Raw genomic sequence first — 24,996 nt, 5'->3', positions numbered from 1 at the left:
GACTTCTTTATCAAGCAAAAGTCTAATCACATGGCTAAATGTTTAGAGCTTTTTTTTCATGCACCAAATTAAACACACTCATACACTCACAGACAGTAAAAGAAACTTCAAAAGGCATAGAATTATCGCACTGCTACTTGAGTAGTCTGACTTAAGTGTTTGGTAAATGCTTAGATCTCATCCCACTGAATTGGCCATAATATCAACGGTTTTGGCAGTGCTGTTTACACAACGATCACAACAAATTCTTACTTATTTTATTATTCATGGTAAAGGGCAAGAATGAAAGAAAGACAGGAATGGAGCCTCCATGAAGTCAGCCTTAATCATTTAATAAAATTCCGCCCTTGGCAGCTATAAACCAGATAATAAAAAGTCAGGTGGGCTTGTAGGTCTTTGTGTCTCTCAGGATTACTTCCTCTGTCTCAAAGCTCAACTCATTTGTTTATGTGTGTGTTTTTCTGGTTCATCTATTCTCTGCCTGTATGCGCAAGAGTAATAGGCCCTATGTGTTAACTCCTGCAAGCACCTTACTGTAAAGTTTTTATGTTCTAATTTTGAATATGTTTATTTCAGATGTGTTTACATTGCTGACACTCATTTTTAGTTATGCTGAGCTCTTTTCATCTGCAATCTTTAGCTATATCTTGAGATATTCAGTTGGTCAGCAGTATGTCTACTTGGAGCATCATGAGTCTGAATCCTGTGAAGTAAGGCACAAGATGCAGCTCAGTTGGTTTTTATCCTGTTTGATCTTTCAGAATCTTTCTAAGGTAATCATATTCATGGTTGGCCCTCCTTGGTTGCTTCTCTTGGCTTTACTTCAGAAACAGTACAGCCTCGTATTTGTGTTTTGTATTCAGCAGAGGGTGCAGGCAAGTTTGGCCAATGTGGGAGAAATGTGGGGTTACAGGAAATATTTGTATGGGAATTGAACATTGCATTAATTTCAAAGACTCATGAGTGACGGACTTCAACAGTAATATAATTGTTGTCTGGATCTAAATGTGCAAACAAATAACTTTTTATTGCAAATCATTTAATGTAATTTCCAATATGGTTAAAATGTGGAAAAGAGTTTCAAAACACTTTTGTATGGAGCAGTGTTAAAACATATTGATCAGATATAATCTCTGTGTTTAGTGGGGAAAGCGAAGGCTGACATTTGAAATCCTGTAACTCCAAATGATGAGCTTATCACTGAGAAATGTCTTGACACCAAACATGACATCAGGCATACAGCTGCAAAGTCAAGCACATCAGCCTTTTAAACAATTTAACATAAAATTTAATTATGATGTCTTAATTATGTCTTAATGCTTATATACCAGCAAATAGTTCCAGGAAAAGGTATATCTTGTTTCTTATTGACTCACGTTTAATTATAATGGCTCTTTAACATTTCCATCTGAGTCTTTTTGTTTGTTTTTTTAAACAAAGGATTGTGCTGGAAACAATTTACCATCAAAATAGCTGAGAGACTACCTTTGGACACCACAGAAAATCAATATCTCCACCTTGAGTCCTTCAATGCGCTATTGCTCTCCTTCAGTTTGTGTGTGTGTGTGTGTGTGTGTGTGTGTGTGTGTGTGTGTGTGTGTGTGTGTGTGTGTGTGTGTGTGTGTGTGTGTGTGTGTGTGTGTGTGTGTGTGTGTAGAGCTGTGCATGAATGTGAAGGTCTGCTGTTTGCAGTGTCAGAGACATTGAAATTCCTGCATAGATGAAGATTACTGTCAGTCGTAATGTTTGACATTAGATGCTCAAGATGCCACGAAGATTTGACATTGCACATTAAGCTCCAGTCACACACTGCCGTCTTATGGTTTGCCAAATAAACTATTTAGCAGTTCATAGTCAGGCTCATGTTCTCTTGGTATAGATTCTGCACCAGCTATCATTTAAGCACACATTTTCAAGAGCAGTACTTCTAAAGAATAAAATTTACATTTTCTCCTGTCTGCTTAGAAATCTAAACTATATGAAATTTTAAGATCTCAATTAGCAAATTATGTTTGGTAACCACTGGGTTAATGCTTTGTGTTTGTGTTTGTTTTGTTTGAAGTCCCGCAGTGTGGATAAGCAGCATGCAGTCATCAACTATGAGACAGGGACTGACGAACACAAGGTCAAGGACCTGGGCAGCCTGAATGGGGTGAGTGCACAAATAGAAATATGCAAAACAGAGAGAGGTAAGGACAAAGATAAAGGAACAAAAGAGACAGGACAGAATAGAGGAGAGTAGGCAGCCACAGGGCACCTGGAGGATGGTTTAAATGGAGATGGATGGAGCCTACAAATGAAGAGAAAAACATTGAAAATATACCTTGAGGCAGAGGTTCTTAAGGGTCATTTGTTTTTTCTTTATTTCGTCAATATGACTGTCTAATTTTCTGCTGCTAATCAATCTCTCTGTCAACAAAGATCTGTATCAGGGCTGAGGTCAATTGTTATCGACACCTAATTATCTAAATTAGAACTTAGGGGGAAAAATGTGTTATTCAAATATATGAGAGGGCTAATACAACTCAAAACTCAACATGCTACTTTGCCATTTTCTCATTAATTGGGAAACATTTGACTTAATTGTAAGTCAATGAAATTATCTTTAATAATCTACAATTGTTCATAGCGTGCATATACAGTACATAGTGCATATACAGTGCATAGTGCATATACAGTGCATAGTGCATATACAGTACAGAACATTTCCAGATGTGTTTTGGTCATTGTGTAGGCAAACATATTAATGTAACATTCCAAAACATCATGGCTGTGCCCCTTGAAATTTAGTATGTTTTTGAATTTCAACTTTGATTAGTTTGTATGCATTGATGTAATGTTGAACAAATCTTTGTTTAATGAAATGTTTGATAATTATTTTTGCTTTTTTCCTGAAGTGATTGGTCACTGATTTTAATAAGTACTCAGTTTTTCCCAATCCGAGTGGATCCATGACCCAATGTAATGGCAGTCTGGATATCAATATGTATTTGATTGTTTCTGAAATTCTTTGTGCATTTTAGTTTATTTCACAACCTGGGACACAACAGTCCTTTAGCTATTTTCTTTGGCATGTTTACCCTGTATGGGATTCTTCCCTACGCCCCACAGCTTCCGGTGCGGATTGGCACGTGTTGCTTCATGAAGCAATGCTGGTCTGGTCTGTGGTCTTAGTTGGCTATTAAAAGTTATTTTTGGGGAAATGAAGTACATCAGCAGGCTGCAGGAAGAAGAATATAGTAGAGCTCAAAAACATCTCTGTAACTTTGAAAGTAATTCTGTATCATTACCTTGAGAAACATAAATGAACTCTTTTTCTTAGTTTAGATACACTTCACTTCTCGAGTTGACAGTAAAACCCAGCCACATGCTGTTAGTCATGTGCAGTGATTAGCATTCAGTCACAGCACACCAGATTGGACACATAAGCAGAACATCCCTCACATCCTCTCTAGCTCTCATACAGGAAGACAGAGTCAGAGCCACTTCCTGTGGTGTCAATGACTATCCAGCTTCTTTGGCTGGATTTAGAGGAAGTTTTCTCCTGCTGAGTCAGTAGTAAAGATTTGTCCTGAGTAAAAAGCTGGGTTTGGGCAGTGCTACATTTTCTAGTGCTCTAGGAGTGTCATCGCTGTTTTTTTAGGCTGTCTGGAATTAATCTCACATGAGGGAGGCAGGAATGTTTTATTACAGCAGAAGTGAAAGCATACTAGAATTTCATATGCAGTTCTGTGAAACCCGATCAGTCTGCATTATAAAAAGAAGAGAGAAAGGGGGGGGGCAGCAGTGGGAGAAGGAAAGAAAAGGAAATAAAAAATGTAGACATGAACATGCTCAGGCCTTTGGGCCCAGCTATGCAGACATATTTCTTTAAGGACACACCAGGATCAGCTGATTCAACAGTTCTGAATAACTTTATTCTAACCTGGACCTCGTTGACCAGGTGCAGGTTCAACATCACTGACTGGAAGCAAGAGTTTCCCTTCCCTCCTTTAAGTAGTTATACAATTTTCAATGGATTGAAAATTGTAAATGTGTCTTCATTTTATGTTAGTTATGTTACTGTAATTTTTTCTTACATTCTTACATTCAATTAACGTCTTTGTAATGGTTCTTGTCTTGCCTTTATTTTCCATCTGCAGACCTTTGTTAATGATGTCCGAATCCAGGAGCAGATGTACATTACTCTGAAGCTGGAGGACAAACTGAGGTTTGGATATGATATCCTTTCAATTTTTTTACCTCCCAACATCTCCAGCCATCATGTTTATCAGTAACTTCATTATTTGAAAACAATGTTAACCAGCAACTTCAAGCCCAGATATTTTGTTTTAATTCTTTGCAGTATTATTGTTTAAATTGTTATAAATAGATATAATACTATAGTCATTACAGAATTGTTTCCAGAAGTATGTGTGCATGTATCATAACTGTGTAGCAAGTATTTCCTTAACCTGTTTGTCTCACATACCAACCTGTTCACGGTTGTCAGAGGAGAGCTTACTGTGCCTGAGGAGGCTCTAAAGGTAAAAACTCACACAAACACACAATTTGTGCCCTTACACACACCTTCAAGTACTAATGTTCAACACGATGCACATTCGTAATATATTTTTTCAATTGTTAATCTCCATTTAGCATGAAAAATTCACCAGCGGCCTCCAGCTCAGCAAGAAGCCATCCATTGGGGAAACCACTACCACTACAACCACAAGCAGGTCTCCCTCTAAGACCCCCACAAAGACGCTAAAGTCCCCAAGTGGAAGCAGCCAAAGGTCAGGAGAGAGTAGAGCAGCAGACGGGGTCACTTCCTCCAAAGACCTACCAGTTAAACCTGTGGATTCTCATAAAGCAGAGGAGAGGTTGGGAGGTGAGAGACTTATTACATATAAAATGCAAAAATAAATGAATTAAGAAGCTTCCCCTATTGCATGTTTTTTTCATGTCTAGTACCCAATATCGTTTTTTGTTTACATTCTATCCTTAAAATCTGGATTTATTGACTGCTATAGCACAGCCACCACCAAAATTGAGCAAACGTATCTAATTTGCGTTAATATACTATAGCTGGAAGCATACCGGTATATAAGACGCAGTCTTTTGGAGGTCTCCAAAAGACAGTTTTTTTTAAAACAGACCTCCTGCGTGATGATTTCCATTGCGTTCAGCAAAGTTCTCAACGTGCATTTTCTAGTGCATTTTCTATGCAGCTGTAAAGCTCTGTCAGTAATATCTGTTTTAACTTTGTGGAGCTTGCACTCCTAGCTACAGAACCGTAGTTGATGTCTCAGCCTACGGTGAACTTTGAGAAGTACGGACCCACGACCTGCGAGTCACGCTGCCCACGCTGCTGTCACTTGCTGCTGTCACTCGCTGACTTTAATTTAGGGGTCTTTCAATTAATATAGCACTCCATAATGGTTATTCACAGAACAATCTACCCCTGTATGGTGGCAGATGCTCTCATACTAAAGATGCTGTGTGTGTCAGCATTTTATACTGGTTTATCCATCACACTGGTAGATAATTTTTTAGATGAAAAATAGGTATCAAAAGGGTTTCTTCTACACTGGATTTTAGGGTATTTGCTTTAAATCTGTTTTATATTTTACATAAGCTTCTGCCCTAAGACTACAAATTGTTGAACAGACTTTGGTTAAATTACTTGTGGCAGGGTTTATTTTCTAAGGCCAGCAGGGGGTGGACAGTGTCACAAGGGAAAAGGCTTTACCCGCCACACCAACATGCAGCCACTGTGTGTAATCATTAGGAGGTTCAGGTCTGTGGGTGTCCCTATTAATTGACATCCCTGACCAGGCTCCGTTGCTAGCAGGGGTCCTGGTTAAGCTCCAGATGTTAAAACAAGGCCACACGAGGCTTGAATTATTGGACGGATTAAGCAATATCAGGGTCAGAGTGCCCACATAATGCAAACCCATCTGCCCATACTGCTTTTTAGAATCAGAAATTTGGGTGCGACTGTAACACGCGCACACATACGGTTTTGCATGTCTGCATGTTTTAATGACACCCTCTTTGCGGTTCTGGGAAAGTAATCCTGCAGTTTTACTACTGTTATACCAGGCCTCACCCACATATTGTACCATATAGTGAGCATACTTTCAGTAGTTTAAGGTTCCTTCCTCCTGCACACTATTTGGCACAGAGCATCTTGAATTATCTGGGTAAAGGCTTCAACGTACACTGTTCAGGGTAAGCTGCACTTAAAGCAAAGGAGGGTAAAGAAAGAAAAGTAGAGCAAAATTTAACAAAAAAAAATCCTGCTTTCAGTACCAGCTGGAGACCTTTTTTCTTGTCAAACTGTTTTTCTAAACTGCGTTTCCGGTCACTTTTCTTCTGGGCTGTCCAGTTTTTAAAAAGGAGTTACCACAGGAAGCTTATCCCATGTGAGCTTTCATTATAATGAAGACAGAGAGGCAAACGGAAAGTCCCTCTTTCATTGAAACTGAGGGTGTCTGGGAGAGAGAGTGAGAGTGAAAGAGAGCATGACAGACAGTGTGCACGTGTGTGTGTTCATTTCTGCTGGCTAAAGTTTGAAAAACAGGTCAGCAGTGCAAGACCCCACCAGAAGGGAATTAGTGCAGAAACACACACGAAGCTACACGAAGAGCAGCTGGGCTCACTTTGTGTCGTCATGATTCAAAAAGCATTTTATGCTGAGAGTGAGAGTAGGCACAGTATTATTATATACTTTATTTATTATAAAAAGGCCACTGTTAAAACTTTTTTTTAAGTAGTGCATATTTGTGTATCTGTCATAGTTGATGCTTCAGCACTGCCTCGTGGGACCCCCCTGTATGGCCAGCCGTCTTGGTGGGGGGATGGGGATGCAGACGATGAGAACTCCTTCAAACAGGAAACAAAGCCATCCAGCAAAAAATATGACAGCTCCATATCAGGTAGGATGCATTCTAGATTTGAATTTGTACTTCCACACTACCATCAAACAACATATATTAATATATACAGTGCATGACGATGAAGTAGTTTAAATCATGACATAAATCATATTGCCAAAACATCCATGGTGTAGATTAATTCAAAGCTTGTTGACTTTATTCCATATTTTTAAACAAACTCTCTTTTAAACAGAGTTGTTGCAAAGAGTTGATAATGTATAAAAACCTTTTTTTTTTTTTTACAGAAGAACAGTGTGTCTTGATAGCCTATTATTAAGTTAATATTCAGTGCCCTGACATGTTTGGTGTCAGTAAAATGACAATCTCACTTTAAACAGGTGTCTTAACACTGTGCTAGAAAATATCAGATATAAACCGCAAGACGCATCGCAGAGCACATTGTGGAATATTACATATTGAAAGCCTAATAAATATTAAAAACGAGGAAAAACTTGAAGAGTTCTTTTGTTACTGTCAGATTTTACAACGTTACTTAAACTGTCTGGGAAGTGTTTTGAAAATGACATAAATTATTTCGAATCACTTGCTTGTATTTTCCTATTCATCCAGACCAAGCTGCATTCACGTCAGAGTTTCCCACGCATAGATGATACTCTGGCGGGACGCCCTGGTATATTTAGCCCTAGTAGCCTATATTTCCTTCCATATTATGTTGTTAGTGAAGCAGTAGCTTGATGTTACTACCCTCTAGCTCTGCTTATTTGCTTTAAGTGTGTGTGTTTAACAACGTATAGTGCACACAAAAGCTTTTATCAGAGACTATGTATGTGTGTTTGCTCACAATATGCATGTGTGACCAGTGTACGGTTGGACTCGGGGGATCCAGTTCACTGCTGGTGGATAGTCAGAGTAACAGGATTAGAGGCTACACCAACAGTGAAACAGCTCGGCACTGTGAAATCAGTCTGTGCCAGGCTGGTTTAGAGTGGACAAGCGTGTTCAGAAGGAGTGGGGGGAGGTTAATCACAAACATTGGAGCAGACTGAAGAATCCTTAAATCTCTCACCACATCTGGATGGATAGTCTGGCACTGTCTTCACCAGCCTAAACAGGAATACTTCAACAGCTCTTTTAACAATTGGTTATTCCAAATATTTTTTCTGTTGTACTTCGCAGATGTTTGTGTGGATTTTTGCAAATATTTTTTTTAAGTTGGAGTGAGATAAATAAGACACTAATTTTGGGGTAAATCTGTGCAATCACGGCGGGGTGATTTGAAGCCACAAAGACTTTCCAAAAGAAAATGGGATTGGCTACATCGGCCATGGAAGAGGGTGAGTGTAGGCATTTTGCCTTCTTGGAGCATTGACTGGTTTAATGTTGTGATGTTGGATCTTTATTGAGGCGCTTCATATCCCAGGGGTCGTCTTTAAAAAATATTTAGAGACCACTCTCTTTATCTGCTATGACAGACCTTAAAATCAGATACAACAGTAAACAGGGAGTGAAAGAGTGTTTAAGTACAGAAGTCATTTTCTTTGAGAGTCTTTATTTGTTTCATGCATGTGTATATCAGTTAGGTTTAGTGTTTTTCCTCTTCTCCCTGCCACTGAATAGGCTGTGTTGTCAAAGCCCCCCACCCCCTTCCTTGTGTATTGTCACTTACGGCGATTGGGTTACGCCATTGCACCAGCTCCCCCATTCCTCCCTTTACACACACACACACTGAGAGAAACAGCGTTCAAACAAATCACTCGTTCACTCTTTACTCTAGCGATCATTAGCTAACCACTCTGTAATCACCAGTAAATATTCCTCTCAATTCCACAACAAATAGGCTAATGGAGCTAGTAAAGGCTTTTAATTTAAATCATCTTTTTATTAATTTTACGTCTGTATAACCTATTATTCTTCAAGAAATGTATGGTCTGTAGACTGTCTTTAGCTTTTAAGTATTTTACGTTTGAATGAGAAACAGAAGCACTGCAAGTTACAAATAGATTGTTGTTTTTAGTTTTGGAAGTGTGTTTATTTTCCATATAGTCAAGGCTTTTTTAATGTATAATTTGGCTCTTTTTTTCATTTTTTTTCTTTGTATGTAGAAGTAGAGTATGATGTTTAACGTTGAAGCTGGTTATTTAAAGCCTGGCTATAGCATGTATACCATAAGCCAACAAAAACATCATATGCACAGAATTCCTGAAAACTTTCTGAAACTACAGCAGGAATACAGCAGGCATATTCAGGTCAATTCTCCTCGAGCGAGACTTATGTCCTGTGAACGGCACATGACCATACACTATATGTGCCAGCATGTCCACTCTTTTGTTGATACTGTGACTATTTTGAACTTATGGCTGGGCTATGTGACTATGTTACCACGATAAAAATGTTCATAACCGACTATATAGATAATTATCACAACGAATGTCAAATCATTATTTTTTTCATGTTAAAAGGCTGATTTTTTCTCATGAGTGAAAGTTGAGAAAACCAGATGGTTTTTTGTTGTTTAACCATTCTTTACTGTCATAACATGACAAACTATACATGAACAGGGGAACATTTCACAAGCACAGTGGAAAATGCAGATATGAAAGTTTGCTGCTGACGTAACACTTACTAGCAGAGAGAATAACTCCCATGATTCCCCGCATTCGATGTCATCTTTGGTTATTGTTTAATGTCAGTTGGCAACTAGTGCTTAAGGCATATTAGCACCCCCTTTCCCGTGATTGGGTGGTGTAATTACAGGTTAAATCTATCAAACTTTTATTGAACATTTGTCATATTTCTATTGGGAAAAATGAGATTGCGATAATCATCATTATCGTTTTATTACCCATGCATAGTTGAAGTACATATTGCACTGATGGTTTAACCCTCCACCCCAAAATGCACCTCTGTCCGACAAGGAAAAGCCTCCTGCTATGAGGTGCATCTGTTAATCAGCAAGTCAGGAAGATTTCAGGGGCACCTGCATGTAATGTAATATACATTTTCGAGAGTGCATATGTAAAAACAGCTCTGGTTTAAAAAAAACGAGTTATTTCGTTTATTCTGTTTCTGGGAAGACCCTCTTTGTCTCTTTCGTCCTGATGCTTAACTATCATATTTTTGAAAACGTTATTTGTGAAAAATGTAATCAAAATTGTTACCATCAGTGGAATTCTGCAATGTCCATGTTGTTTCTTCTCTCTTATTGCTCTATTGATCTGACTTTATCCACTGTCTTTTCTCTAAAGTAAGGGTCCAAAAATAAATCTTTAAAAAAAGAAAAAGTGTACAACCCTGTTCTGAAAACAGCCCACGTAAACACCAACATTGAAATCAATAATCTCATCATCTTTGTTTTGTTTTAATTCTCAGACAACAAAGAGGCACGTCGAGGGGAGAAATCTAAAGAGGGCAGCCTTCATGCGACCGCCAACGACGATTCCAGTTACTTTGAGATCCCCACCAAGGAGGGTCACATGGCCAATAATGGCATCCATGAGATTCCAACCAAGGACACAGAGAGCGCCGCCACAGCAGGTGAGTCATTTATTTATTCAGATTTATTGGAAATAGAAGTACCTGTGTTTGTTTGTTTGTTTGTTTTGAAGTTTAAAGTTACTGTGAGATTTCTGTTTCGACCTTTGTAGCTCATATTGATAGCAGAGATAGTAAATCATAACCACATTTCTCAACTTAAGTGCAATTTGTCTATTTGGATTGTAATTACTGTAAAGTCTGCCTTTCTAAGAAATGTATTGTGGTGTATAGGGACATTACTTTATTACACAAAACACAGAGTAACAACTGGAACAACAGAGAAGTAATTCTGAAACAGATGCCGTCAGCTGACTAAAACATTATTGAATAAATATCCATTCGTTGATTTAATTTAACCATTGAGTAACAGTCGTATGTTCAAAAGTAAGTTTTTTTTAAAGTGCCCCACCAATCACAAATATTTTCTATTACTGTTGTGCTACTGAGTGATGGACAGTGACTGACCCAGTTACAAAACTGCAAATGTCTGATTCACAGCTCAGGGTCATGCCTCCTTCACCATAGAGTTTGACAACACTTCTCCCGGGAAAGTCACCATTAAAGACCATGTGTCAAAGTTCACACCCGACCACCCCAGACCGCGCTCCAAGAAGAGTGGAGCAGGAAGTGGAGGAGCAGGAGGGAGAGACTTGAGCACACTACAAGCTGCTATGATGGCGTCAGAGAGCAAGGTTGCAGATTGGCTGGCCCAGAACGACCCTACTCTGGTGCGCAGCGAGTCAACAGAGGACGACAGCAAGAGCATCAAGAGCGACGTGCCAGTCCACCTCAAAAGGCTAAAAGGTAGAGGTTGTTTTTTTATTCTCATTTCTATGTGTTTGAATCGTGTAAAAGTTTTGGATGGACTGTTTTCTAGTTCTCTCATTCTCTACTTCTTCCTTGATTAGGTCTCCTTGCTTTTTTCTCACGAAAGTGTTTCATCTACACTTTGCAAGAGTATTACATCGGGAGTTAACACTTATTTTACAAGAATTAACCATCATCATTATCACTAGTGATAATTTTTATTATTTTTAACTCGAAGTTTACAGAAATACTTGAAGCCCAATCTTTTCCTCTACTGCTCCGACACTCAATAAGAAGGCTCAGCATGAGTAACATGAAATAGGCCCCCATAGAGATTTATTTTTCAGCATTGACAGAGTTAGTTAGGATCACATACACAAATAAAATAGTTTAAATGTGTTTTTTTTGTTTTTTTTTGCTGCTTGCACACTGTTCCATTGCAAAATATTTGTGTCACTGATTATCATGGCTTTGATGTTAAGAAAACAAGAAAAATAAATAAAAATCACAATCCAAATATTCTCGCAGGACAGATATTGTTGCTGGCGGCCCAGTTGCCTTCCCCTGATTACAAACAAATTCGCTAAACAAATACAAAAAGTGGTTGGTAAACAATACTGCATACCCTGCTATTGAGCCCCCTTGGATCACCAAGATGGGAACTCCTTTGGCCACACATGATATCTTATTGCACCGTATTATATTGAAAGTAATCCTAAGATTCCCACCCCTACTGTTTGCCTCTTTGGGCTTGTTGCTATCTATCTTTGGGGTCATGTTTTAGATTGCCATGTGTATCACATGGTCCTCTGCATCTCTTTGTTCCCTGAGTAGGTTCCTGCTGCCAGGGGGTTTGTGAGGAGGCGTAGCTATGCAAGGCTTCATGCAGCCTGTAAAGAGAAATGAATGTGATGCTATGCTAGGTGGTGTTAGTCTACATGCTGGTCAGGAGTTAATTAAATGGACGCCAATTTATGATGCTGCTGACATGTTAGGGGGAGGGACCAGCAGGCCGGAGCTGATGAAAATGGAAATCTTTAAGACAAGAATTGATAGCAGGGAGGCTAATTTATTAGATTCTGATACAACTACAGGCATGTCTGGAGGACAGAGCTGCTCACCTGATGATGATTATGTTGCCAACTGTCTATCTGACTGATTTTGGGTTTTCTGTGTCTGATAGATGCTTGATGAGCTGGGTATTTGGTTACCTAAAGGAAAAGAATGAAATCAGACCAGAGTGGTTGTTAATGTGCTGTGGTTGTGTCATCATTTCAGGAAGTAAAAAACCATAATAAATGTAGAATACACTGGAAAAAAAGAATGGAGAGGACGAAAAAAAATGGTTGAGGGCAGCTGGATGAAGAGCTGCCTATTGATGCTCGCTGTGAATATATGAAGAGGAAAACATCAGGTATTGGGGGGGGGGGGTTTGAGAAAGGCGGGAGAACCTCTGGAAGCAGCATTTACAGCAGTAGCAGCAGTGGGGATTGGACAGAGCAAAGCAGAAAGACAGAGTGAGGAAGAGAGAGAGAGAGAGGCTTGTTGCCTGGGCTGCAGTAAAAGCAGGCAATGAGGAGGGAGCAGTTTTTGGCAGATAGTTGGTATAGTAACTGCGATGCAAATGATGATAGGGAAAGAAAGACTATGGATAAAAATTCACACATCGAAAAAACTGGTGTTGATCATCTCTTTGTGTCTGTGTGAGAAGGCTGCTGAAGAGATGTGTGAGAAATATATTTCAGTGCTGATGTAGGGTGTGTGTGTGAGGCATACGCTGCTAACACATGGATTTGCGGGGTGAAATCCTTCGTGTCTGTGTTCTCTGCACGTGTGTGTGTTTGAGACATGCTCAGTGCTGAGCTGAAGACAAGCAGTGCAGCATGGATGAGAAGAGGCATGTGAGATGTTTAGGGTGTGTCATAGAGGTACTAGTCAGGGAGAGAAGTAGAGTTTTCAGAAGGTAATTGAGGAGGAAACTGAACCAAATCTTTTGATCTGTAACATTAAGGTAAGTCTTTCTCTTGTTGCTGTATAGGGCAATGTCTTCTTACGGTCTGTCATTTTGAGTACTAACTGTTGTGAAAATCTGTGAATTGACATCCCTGAGATGGGATTATTATCAGTTTAAGGTTTAAATGTGTGATCTGAAACGGTGTTAAAAACACAAGATTATACAATGTTCTTTTGATTCATTGAGACATTTTTTATGCAAATTTACTATTTCAATATTTATTGTACTAGTAAAAGGGAAGTTCAGTGTATTGTCTGCTGAAATACGACACAATTCAATGTATGTTTGGGGATTGCATGTTTGCTTGTCTGTTCTTGCAGCTGTGCATGCAAGTATACTGTATGCATACACATGTGGGTGTGTATGTGTGTGCCGCCGACGGTGGATGCAATGGCCAGCTCCACAGTGAGTCATGGCGGGGCTAGCAGGGCAGAGCGCTGGACTCTCACAGATTCCTCTGTTCTCCTCTGGCCCAACCAACGGCTTCTTTGTCTGGGGCACACAGCATGAAAGACCTGCCTCTCTGTGTCTGCTTATCTGCTGATCTGCTCAAGCTACTGCTGTAACACTACTCTTCTTTTCTATCTCGTTCTACTCATGCTGTTTTTTGGGGTTTTTTTTGACGACGTGTATGCTTTGTTTAATTCAAAAGTGGATTAATGGTGGAAAAGATGGAGAAGGTTGATGGTGGAATGTGACAAATGAGCTACAGCCTTAGGAATATGCCCAGGCCTCAGAGAAATTGTGATATCATAGTGTAGAAACAATATTGATAGTCAAACTACAGCAATTATGTACTGTACTTCAATAATGTTATGGGAAATGTCAACGACAGATGTCTTATTTTTATAGATACATAGATATTTAATCCATAACATGGCTCATGCTCAATTTTCTATTTTCCAGAACAAAACAATATGTTACTTTCCATAGGACTCTTTCCTGTCTCTCAAACTAATTTGTTCTCACAGGCTTGACAAATCCCCTCCATAGTTACAGACACATTTTCCAATTGCTTCGTAGATACTACAGACTGAGTAGTACTACCCATTACAAGTGAACTGATCCCAATGTATACAAAAAAGTGGAGTTCACACACTAAATACCTTTGTTTTTACTCAGTAACTATCATTACCAATATTCATATTTGGTTACTGAAAATCTATTGAAAATGAATATGCATTAACTTTGTATACTTGTTCTGTATTTGATGTAAAAAGATTGACAGTTTTTCCACTAATGTGGAACAGATTTAAGTCCCAGAAAATTGAGAAATGCTGCAATAAGAAATTATTTTCATAGCATATCTTGCTAACCACTCATTAGTTTGGAGAAAGCGTGATAAAGAAGTTGCTATATATGTTTTTTTCAGGATATAAATCTGTGCAGTGAAAGCCTTGTGTTGAGTGGAAGTGTTTTCAGAGGGTCATTCTTAACAGTCCTTTCCTCTCCTAACTGTCTGACTCTTGGCTTAACAGACTGCCTGATTGTGCGAGTGGCTGTCACTCATGACAAGTGGCGATATACTACATCCTGGTTCTCCTTCAGTTAAGGGTTCCCAATGTCTCTCTGTCTCCTTCTCTCTCTCGGTTTGGCTTTTTCTTTTCAACCTCTTTATTCAGTTTCTCCCCTTTCCTTGTCCATCCCCCTCCTCCTCCCCTTTTCTCTTCCCAGCCTCTTTTCCAGTCCCTCCCCCTCCTCCTCCTCCTCCTCCTCCTCCTCCTCCTCCTCTTCCATCCCTGAAGCTCGTTCACTCCCTCTCAAACACTCTCATCCTACACCACTTCCCCCTCCGTGTTTGCCTCCTCCCCTCCCCCCGTTTCTCTCTCTCATTGCCAGTCGGCTGGGCTCGTAAGCGTGTGGGTGGCATGTCTGGATTAGCGTGGCACACTGTCTGCCTCTGTCCAACACTTAGGGGACCCAAACTGATGAGAATGTAGAAATAGAGGTAATGGTCACTTGGTCACTTTTGTGATAGTTGAATGAGAGTCAGGCCATGGACTTAAGATCACAGTTCATTTAGGGTCTAAAAGGTGAGCAAACATTTGATTCTTGTTATGTTATCCACAACAGATGTGCTCTCAGGACGATAATAATACTGCTGTATTGTATCTGCTATATTTGAATATATGCAACAGCTGTTATCTCCTGTGCTACTGTTGTGTACACATGTTTTGATATGAATTTAAGCATGCTAGTAACTGTAACATCTTTCATTTAATCAGCATACACAGGTTACACTATAAAAACATTAGCAGCTGTACATTTTAGATATACACCTGTCCGGTAAGCAAAAAGATCTGTTTGTGAACTGAAATATATTATGTTTACATTATCAGTTTAAATTCTGTCATAGCAGAAAAAAAGTTTTGTTAATATTGAAGATTGTTTCTTGTTGTAACCAAGCCGTTTCCCTCTTTTCTCCCATTAGGCAGCAAACATGACGATGGCACCCAGAGTGACTCAGAAAATGGGTTGGGTCTGCGTTTCGCCAACCGTCGCCACGCCCTCGAAGAACGCCTAAAAGCAGCACACGCCACCGCAGGAGGAGCTGGAGGAACAGCAGGGGGGAATATAACATTGAGTGGGAGCAGAGGATCTGGCTCCCGCACTGGCTTCATGATCGAGTTATATGACGAGGAAAACCCTCGCAAGCGCCGGTCATATTCGTTTTCCCAGACTGCTCCCCTGCAGGTGGGAGGAACAGGTGGAGAGGGATTGTGTCCTCAGCCTCCTTCTCATCCTAAGGTGTTCAGCATTTCCACCTCTGCTGCTTCAGCGTCAGATTCTGGTAAAAAAAAATAAAATCAGTTACTTTAAAAAAAAGAGAGAAAAGTAAAGTTTACATCATTTTTCGGTTAATTGTATCACATTCCTGTTTTAGAATTCCTTGTTAAAGAACTATATGTACGTGTTAATGTTCTACAGTAACTGTGGCTCTTCTCTATGCTTTGGTACCTTCAGGTAAGGCTCCTATACCAGCTACAGTGACAGCAGGTGCTCCGACAGCTGCCCGCGCGCTTCTCAAACAGAGGTCAGAGGATCTAAGTATTGGTCGCTGCTCAGTCAGTACCGGTCTGGCAACAGGTAGCCCCACCAGCCCCAGCGAGGACGCCTCAGTCGTGGGAAAAGGAGCGGATACAGTCGGAGGAGAGGCAGAGGATGATCATAGCGATAAGGGGACTTACACTATCGACCTGGAGAACAAGAATCCAGAAGAAGAGGAGGCCAGGCGCATGATAGACAAGGTAGGGGTGGTCAGAGATCTTAGCACCTTGCTGCACCATGGAGGACCCTTTCCCACCCAACCATCCAAATAGTTTTTCTTGACCGTATCGCTCTCATTTTAGCCCAGACTAAAGAGAAATTAAGACATTTCTTTCAAAAAACTTTTTTTGCATGTTGTGCCACAAAAAGAAAAATTTCTGTGTCACCTCAACACACACCTTAGGTCACACAGTGATTCTCTTTTCATTGCTTTCTGTAATATAGATAATTGACTATTGTTGATAAGACCTAAGGAGACTGTAAAATACATGAAGCTAGGTCATTGTTATCCAACCTTTGATATACAAGCCAGAGCCAAATACAATTTTCTTGAAAGCCACTATAGTTTGCCACAAATGGAGTGGATCTTACTTTTAAAATGAAATCTATTTATAAAGTTGAATCCATCTTTCATATTTTTGGGGTGCAAGTTCAAATGAAGCGCGATTTGGCAAACAATTGTTTCATTTTTTAAATGTTAGGTATTTAAGTTCCGATTTCTCTATTAACACAAAAATATATATGTTAAACCAGAAACATTTCCAGAAGTGCATTCCAAGTACTTGTCTATTTGTGTCTGTTAAAGTAGCAAACAGATTGACAAGTATTATTTAAACTTACTCTGCAGTAATTCTAAATTAAATCAAAAATGGACCTGAGCACATTAACTGTCTTCTATGTCTTATGTACTTCTTTTGCACTTTTAGGTTTAGCAGTCCATTGAGACTGATATGTGTCATTGCCACTAAAACAAGGTTATTGTCTTGTGGTTGCCTAACTTGACCACTACTCCATCTTCTCTGTCCCATTAGAAAACCTAATGCTTCTGTAATAGTCTGTAGAGACTTGCTCCATCAAGCACTGCTCTGTTTTACGAAACAATGCTTCAGGGAGGCTGGATGACCAACATCACTTTCTTTATTCTGCCCTTTCCTCTTGCACAGTAGTTTCTCATGGTCACAGAAAACAACTCTGAAAGAACCAAAGGTAGAGCAGGTTTAATGTTTCGTTTCAGGGTTAGAAAGCTTACATGTCTTTTGAGCACAGGTGAAGTAGGAATTCAAATAACCTTTTCATTGCATACCATATTCAGAAGTTCGGATTGCTGTCATATTTCATAATTTTGGGGAATTTATGGCCAATGAAGGTAATTTTATTGAAACTATTAACACAATTCTAAGTTCGACTAAATGATGCCCTGAATGAGCAGATGGCCCTTATAGTGTTGTTATCTTGGGAGTAGAAGTGATGTAATTAGTGGGGTGAATTTTCTAGCCCATGTTATTCTCAGTGCATTACATTCAAAAGTGGAAGTGTTGTTATGCTAATGCTTGTAATTAGCTGACACACTAATTGGCATACTGCTCACAGTCTTTCTGCTTTCATCCCCTCTGCCTTTTGTAAATACTTACTGTGTGTTTGTGAGTTTGTGTGGTTCCTGTTGCCATGGTACTAAACTATCAAGTGCAGACTGCATTGGATTAATTCATTAGCATCTTCTTCTTTCTGATCAGTTCAATTTTGTAAATCACAAGAGCTATAGAATAATATTACCATAGCATTTATACACATTGAGGCTTTGTAATATTCATTACAAAGTGTGGTTCAATGCTTTTATATGTATGATGCTCACAAAATAAACACTAACTTGAAAGTAGATTGACAATACAGCCATATGCATAATGCCTAATTTACCTTTGATCAACATTTCCAGCCTGCTAGTTTTTTTTACCCTCCTGTTTTTTCCCAAACATTTTTAGGTGTTCGGTGTACAGCAGAACCAGGACTCCTCTATTCTGGCAGACCTTAAAGGAGAAGTAAAAAGAAAGGAGACGAGAGAGACAGGAAAAGAGGTAGAAAACCATCCTCTGACACACATTGGATTTCCTCTTGTCAGGGTGACTCATTTATGGTTCATTTTATTTTGGTTTGATAAATTCCATTGGGCCAAAATGACCTCTTACTCCCAGTGTTTCATTATTCATCACAGTCCAGTGTAGTGTTAGTCGGAGGTGAACTAAGTATCATGGTTTCACTGTGTGAGTCACAGTCACTCCCATTGCTTGACCACTCTTCTCCCATGGTCTGCTCATGGGAGTGGGCTAGTCCTCCCAGAGACTGACCTAGATCATACCAAGAAATGGACAGACACGCTCGCCCTTCGGGCAATTTCTTAGGAGGGAGGAGACTGGGGATATGAGCGCTGACAGCATTTCTGTAAGGAATTGTATGGAATTTCGGCAGGTGTCTTTTTCTGATTTGGGAAATGAGGATTGCGTAGTTCTGTGATTTATGCTCACAAACCGCCTCAAATCGAACAATTGATTCCCAGAGAAACATTGAAAAGAGGAGTTGATCTTTATACCACTTTCTTTTGTTCCTGCAAATGTATTCTTTTTCATGCATTACATGTGAAGTGAACAGAAAGGCGGTAAATGGCTTTCATGGTCTCCTTTTCGTCTTTTGAGCCACTTTGTGCCACATCTAATTGACTAAAATATTTTTTTCTCTCTCCTGTCTTCTTCTCTCCTGTCACCCCATCCCCCACTTGTGTCCCTGTCAGGCTCTTCCTGGTGACACGAGCTGGGTCTCTGAGTGGGCCAGTCTAGCAGCCAATCACACCAGGACGGACCCAGAAGGCTCAGGAGCAGAAACAGCCACCTTCCTGCACAAAGAGAGAGGTACATGGCTGCTGTAATCTCATTTATGTTTGAAACAAATAAGAATCTCAGTGAAGTGACTCTATCTTTTCTTCGTTTGAAGCTGATGCCTTTGAGTCTGGTGCATCCCTCAGCAGAGGTGAATCTTCCTCCAGTCTGACTGACCGCAAGCGCAGGACCCTCCCCCAGCTCCCTGTGGATGACCCCCGGGCTAAATCCAGCACCAAAGCTCTGGGAGTGAGATCTGAGATTGGGGAGAAACAAGACACTGAACCCCAGGAAAAAGAGAACAAGGGAGACGGGGAGTCCCCAATTGCCATAGGGGACGTTGAGATGACCAGTAAACGTAAACAGAGCTCCACATCTTCACCGTCAAAGGCTCCTGCTCGGACCTCTGGCAGCACTGAGCGGAGGAAGAGGTCAGAGGAGCGTAACGGTGGTGGAGGAGGAGCTGGAGAAGTAGGAGAGAAGTCTGGGAAGCCCTTAGTACGCCAAGGCAGCTTCACCATTGAGAAGCCCAGCGGTAATGTCCCTGCAGAGCTCATCCCTCACATCAACAGAGGCGGCACTGGACGAGAACGCAGTGACTCTGTAGGCAGCATGGATACTGCTACGCTTCTGAAGGACACTGAAGCTGTCATGGCATTCCTTGAGGCCAAGCTAAGAGATGAAAACAAACTAGAACAGAAAAGCAGTAAAACTGGCATCACCACTCAGGGTTCAGGTTCTGGCTACCCTGCTCGGACTGACTCCATTTCTCCTGAGTCAGATGTGGACACAGCCAGCACAGCTAGTCATGCGGCTGGAGAGGCAGAGAGAAAAGGCTTAACTAGCAGCGAACAAAAGCGACGTTCCCTCAGTAGCATGCACCGAGAGAAGAGTAACATGAGCACTTCTTCCAAGACCAGCATCACAAACTCAAGTGCCCGGGAACGCCTGGAGAGGAAGTCTAAAACAAGAACTGCAGAAGCTACAAGTCGGACTGACCCACGCCGCTCTGTTCATGCATCCTCTGCCCCCACCAGAGTGCGCCAGCCTTCTCTGGACCTTACTGATGATGACCTGACTTCTTCATTCCCTATCTCTGACAATTTTTCCTCAGACCAGGAAACCTACTCTGGACCATTGGGGCATTCCAAACTCGACAGTAGGTCCACTAAAACCTCCACCAGTGGCTACTCCAAAACCAGCCGCACTCTCCAGGCAGCCACAACCTCTTCGCTCAACAAGCAAGCCTCACTGCCTCAGCCAAGGCCCACAAGAGCCTCACTTCTCCGCCGAGCAAGATTGGGAGATACGTCAGACACAGATCTAGCTGATGCAGACAGGGTTTCAGTTGCATCTGAGGTGTCCACCACGAGCTCCACCTCCAAGCCACCGTCTGGTCGGAAAGGACTTTCAAGACTGGACATGCTGGCTCAGCCGCGAAGGAACCGCGTGGGCTCCATTTCAGCCCGCAGTGACTCTGAGTGTACAGTAACCCGCAGCTCCACCTCTTCACCCCGCCTGTCAGCTGAGACCGCTCTGCGTCTGGGCTTGCGCTCATCAACTCCAACAGAGAACAGGCTGACACCAAGGATGAGGGCCAACAGCGTGTCCAAACTAAATGAGACCAAGACGAAGACCACTACATCTGGATACTCATCTCCCACAGGTGAGCTTATCGAATTGTATACCAAAGTTCATGTTTGATCATTTCTGATAACATTGATTTGTTATGCTGTTCTTCTTGTCGAACCTGAGGATCATGTTCAATAGTAAACATCATTGCATATTTCACTATGTGTCAGTGTGTATAATCATTTGTTTCCCAACATTTCCACTGTTTCGTGACATACTTGTGCGTTGGTTGTCATTGTTCAGAGAGCACTCAGCCTGATCCTGAGGGTGGTGGTGCTGAGGAAGAGCTGTCGGGTACTGTAACATACCTGTGGAGCCTTGATCCAACAGTGTGTGTGTGTGTTTGTGTGTCAGACCTGGGTCTCAGCAATATAAAGTTCTATACACACACATAAGATAAAAAGAATATACACACTCAGATGTTGCAGTGACACCCTCAATTTGTTTGCCAAATGTAGACTTAAAAGTGTATTAATTGGTGTAAGTTAATCACAAAATGAAATCTAAAGAGAAAGTATGATGACCCAGCTCTAGCAAAGGTTTCCATGTTAACTCTTTGTCTACGCCTTGACATCCATCAAGTGATGCAGTGATGAAGACCTACTGTATATGCTCTAGTCACACTCTCACTATCAAGACAACTTTAAAAACCAATCAACAAATGGTTATGAAACGATTCTCCGAATGTGGAGGTTTTTATTCTCTATGCTTTTTTTCCCAATTTATTCTTGAGAGACTGATAGAGCATGGCGTTGTCTCATCACGGTGCCGCTACATGAATGCATTTGTTGTGTGATCATAGTGAAACTTTTTAACATATTCTGCTTCTGCTAAGGTCTTATGTCCCTTGTTGGATGCTTTTGTTGACTGGTTTGGGCTGGAGCTCTCAGATAAACTCATGTAGAGTTTTTTTTGGTTTGTTTTTTTGCTGCTGTTTCTGTTGTTTTTATTGTGGTTTAATAATCATCCCTGAAGCTCTTGATTAACAACAAGTTAAAAAAGTTGCTTCACCATCTTTCTAAATCACAGCCCCCCATTTCCACTTTAAAAGAGAAGTATGTTGCAGAGGAAAACATATTTTGTAACCTCAGATTTGTCTTTCTGTTTTTTGTTGTTGTAAAATTAAGTATTTTCATTTGTTGAAATACATGTTTAAGAATAATCCATACTCCTAATTCCTACTCATATTCTACTGCCTAAAAATACTGATTTTCAGTGTCTTCCTGCAAAATATTTGGAGATTGTCGGGTCATAACTGGAATGGTTGGAGCTTGCTCCAGTAACAAAGTGTATCATGTTAACAAGCTCATTTATTAACTTCATTAATAACAAATGTTTTAATAGAATAAAAGTACTGATATATTGACTAAGGGTGGTTTCATATCAGGCCCAGATTCGAGTACACTTGCCCCAGTCCGGTTCATTTGATCATTGTGAACAGAAAACGTACCTTACTCGGGTACTGTGCCGAGACCGCTTGAAGAGGGGGTCTCGAGCACAATTTGTGTGTACTCGAGTATAGTCCGCAGATGTGAACACATCCGGGCTTAAACAAGGAAGTGGACTGCTTTATGACGTAATTCTAAACGGCTCCTGACGCCTCAAAAACCGTCATATCTGCGCAGCATAGGCTCATTTTGTCCTCTGAGCTGCATGTTAGATGTTTAAGTAGGAAGAAGGTTGTTATTGGCGTCCATCTTTAGCAGGATGTGAACTGGTGGTTGCCATAGTTGCTTCTTTCTGCATTTTGGCAGAGTTGCAAACCAACTTTGAGCATACTGCCACCTGCTGTATCGGACTGTGTACATACGCAAGTGTATTCGGGCTCGGAACTATGTTACTAATGTGAATGCAGACCAGTGGGGGAAGGGGAGGGGGGAGCAATAGTGCTCGGGCAGGGTACGAAACAATCAAGCCTAATTTGAAAATACCCTTAAAGGTGACATTTTCATTTGGTGTCCTTCACAGTGTCAAGTAGCAGCAGGTGGAGACGTCTGCCGCCAGAGTATGGCTCCACCTCGGAGGAAGAGTTTGGCTCCAACCGAAACTCTCCAAAGCACGGAGGACGCTCCCATGTTCGGCCCCATCACCTTGTACCACACCGCAGCACAAGACCCGGAACCAGTCCAAGCACAGGATCCAGCATGGTGACTGGCGTGGGTGGAGTGGGGGTCAAACACCGCATGAGAGAGCAGGAGGAGTACATCAGGGACTGGACAGCACATAGCGAGGAGATAGCCAGGTATTGATCTGATTGACCCAATGTTTTATTGTGATGTTAAAATGCAATTTTTTATAAGATCTGCTGTTAATTTTAAATGAACATGTATGTTATTGTAGATTGTATTATATGCATTTGCATGTGTTGATATGTCCTAAAGAACTCCTCCATCTGTCTGATGGTAAACAGGTTATTCCCATGTGTGCGCAGGATCAGCCAGGACCTGGCTAAAGATTTGGCTGTCTTGGCTCGTGAGATACATGATGTAGCCGGGGAGATTGACTCAGTTAGCTCATCTGGCACAGCACCCAGCACCACTGTCAGCACTGCTGCCACAACCCCAGGATCAGCTATCGACACACGGGAAGAGGTAGGCCCTGCACGTCCCACGCAGCCGGAAATACAGGAGAGCATGAGAAAGGTGCCCGTTTTTCCTCTTTTACTTCAATAATAACTGCGTGTGTAATTCCATTGCACCCATCCCTCCTGTGTTGCTTGAATGCAAATAGCCACATCTATGTTGCTTTCAATCTTTCATCTGATGTAAGAGGTTTTGATTTATTGACTCCAATTTAGTCCATCCTCATGTATTATTTTCTTTATTTTTACCATAAATATATTTCCTTATGGCTGTACTATTGAATTAATAAATGTTTATTTTGCCAGACAACCAAATGCTTTCGAGCTCCTTAGTATTTATTCCTACAAGGGATGTAAGGATACTTCAAAACAAAATTTTGTATATACAGATACATATATTGCAATAGTTGTTTAAAACCAATAGGGAGCGCTATTTGCTTTTGGGTACTTCTTTTCACATCAGTAGCTGAGGAGCAGATTTTAAACAAAAGTGTAAATAGAGAAAAGTGATATTTTTCCTTTTGATTGGATGAGAATTAGAAAAAACAAAAGAGGGATATTTATTCGTAAATCGTCTTCAATCTCTTGTCTCTACAAAGATTTTTTAAAATCACAAAATATTGTGATAAAATTGTATCATGAACCCAGTAATGCGAAACCTATCAAATCATTGAGTGGAGTGTCTCATTTTATCCCTATTTCTCACTAACTCTGATTCAACTCTATTTGAAAAAAAACTCGTATGACACGGGGGTTGAAAATTCTACACGATTTTTAAATTTAATTTCCCTCTTCCTCCTTTCTTTCGTGTCTTCCAGTTGGTGGATCGAGTGTTTGATGAGAGTCTCAACTTTAGGAAGATCCCACCTGTCATTTCAACCAATAAGGCTCCAGAGATTAACGGCAAACCGGTGGAGCTCCGTCCCCGCGCTCCTGACAGTCTGGAGCCTCGAGCCCTGAGAAGACGAACCTGGAACCGAGAAGAGGTGAGAAACAGCAGAAAACATGAGTTTGAAATACACCAATGACACTTCAACAATGACAAAATTGTTTTTTATCACTGTTTGGAAATAGGCAGTGTTAGACAGCCTGCTGATCAACTCAGTCTCTCAGCTCTCCACCAAGATCAGACACTCGATTGACAAAACAGCAGGCAAAATCAGGTAACTATACGTCATTAAAGTATAACCTGTATGGAGCAGAGTATTTACAGTGTATCTATCCCTCAGTGTGACATTGTGTTGCTTCGTTGGGTCAAAGCCCCTGAGATTATCAACATTTTTCCTCTTGTATGTTATTTTTTTCTCCAGGATATTGTTCAAGGATAAGGACAGGAACTGGGATGAAATTGAGAGTAAACTGAGATTGGAGAATGATGTACCTCTTCTGAAAACGTCCAACAAGGTACAGAAGCCGTCTGTCTGACCACTCTCTGATGTTGAGCAAAGCAAAGAATTATTTCGAGCTAAATGCATTGTTTTTTATTCCTCTGCAGGAGATATCCTCAATTCTGCTCGAACTGAAGAGAGTTGAAAAGCAGCTTCAGGGTAAAGACACATACTCACACACAAAATCACACTAATACAATTGACAAATGTCTCTATAAATACAATTATACCTTTTTTTGGAGGG

General features: G+C 40.7%; 1 protein-coding gene across 2 annotated transcripts in view; it reads left to right on the top strand.

The window, feature by feature from the left end:
- Positions 1-24,996, top strand: part of cep170aa (centrosomal protein 170Aa) — a 39,453-nt gene that overhangs the window by 11,569 nt on the left and 2,888 nt on the right. Inside the window, exons 4-22 of one of the 2 annotated variants that reach the window (XM_065959304.1) lie at positions 2,063-2,152; positions 4,143-4,224; positions 4,471-4,526; positions 4,639-4,870; positions 6,783-6,920; positions 10,251-10,415; positions 10,914-11,219; positions 15,668-16,027; positions 16,201-16,484; positions 18,264-18,356; positions 19,067-19,184; positions 19,267-20,817; positions 21,027-21,077; positions 22,752-23,025; positions 23,194-23,425; positions 24,183-24,350; positions 24,439-24,527; positions 24,675-24,768; positions 24,860-24,911. In XM_065959304.1, coding sequence (XP_065815376.1) covers positions 2,063-2,152; positions 4,143-4,224; positions 4,471-4,526; positions 4,639-4,870; positions 6,783-6,920; positions 10,251-10,415; positions 10,914-11,219; positions 15,668-16,027; positions 16,201-16,484; positions 18,264-18,356; positions 19,067-19,184; positions 19,267-20,817; positions 21,027-21,077; positions 22,752-23,025; positions 23,194-23,425; positions 24,183-24,350; positions 24,439-24,527; positions 24,675-24,768; positions 24,860-24,911 — 4,435 coding nt within the window. Of the gene's footprint in view, positions 1-2,062; positions 2,153-4,142; positions 4,225-4,470; positions 4,527-4,638; positions 4,871-6,782; positions 6,921-7,899; positions 8,216-10,250; positions 10,416-10,913; positions 11,220-15,667; positions 16,028-16,200; positions 16,485-18,263; positions 18,357-19,066; positions 19,185-19,266; positions 20,818-21,026; positions 21,078-22,751; positions 23,026-23,193; positions 23,426-24,182; positions 24,351-24,438; positions 24,528-24,674; positions 24,769-24,859; positions 24,912-24,996 lie in introns of those variants that run through there. The other variant, XM_065959305.1, reaches the window with a different exon arrangement.

This window comes from Labrus bergylta, chromosome 10 (genome assembly GCF_963930695.1).
Source record: "Labrus bergylta chromosome 10, fLabBer1.1, whole genome shotgun sequence".
NCBI lineage: Eukaryota > Metazoa > Chordata > Actinopteri > Labriformes > Labridae > Labrus > Labrus bergylta.
The sequence above is the reverse complement of the archived record's forward strand: the minus strand, read 5'-3'. Positions and strand labels throughout refer to the sequence as shown.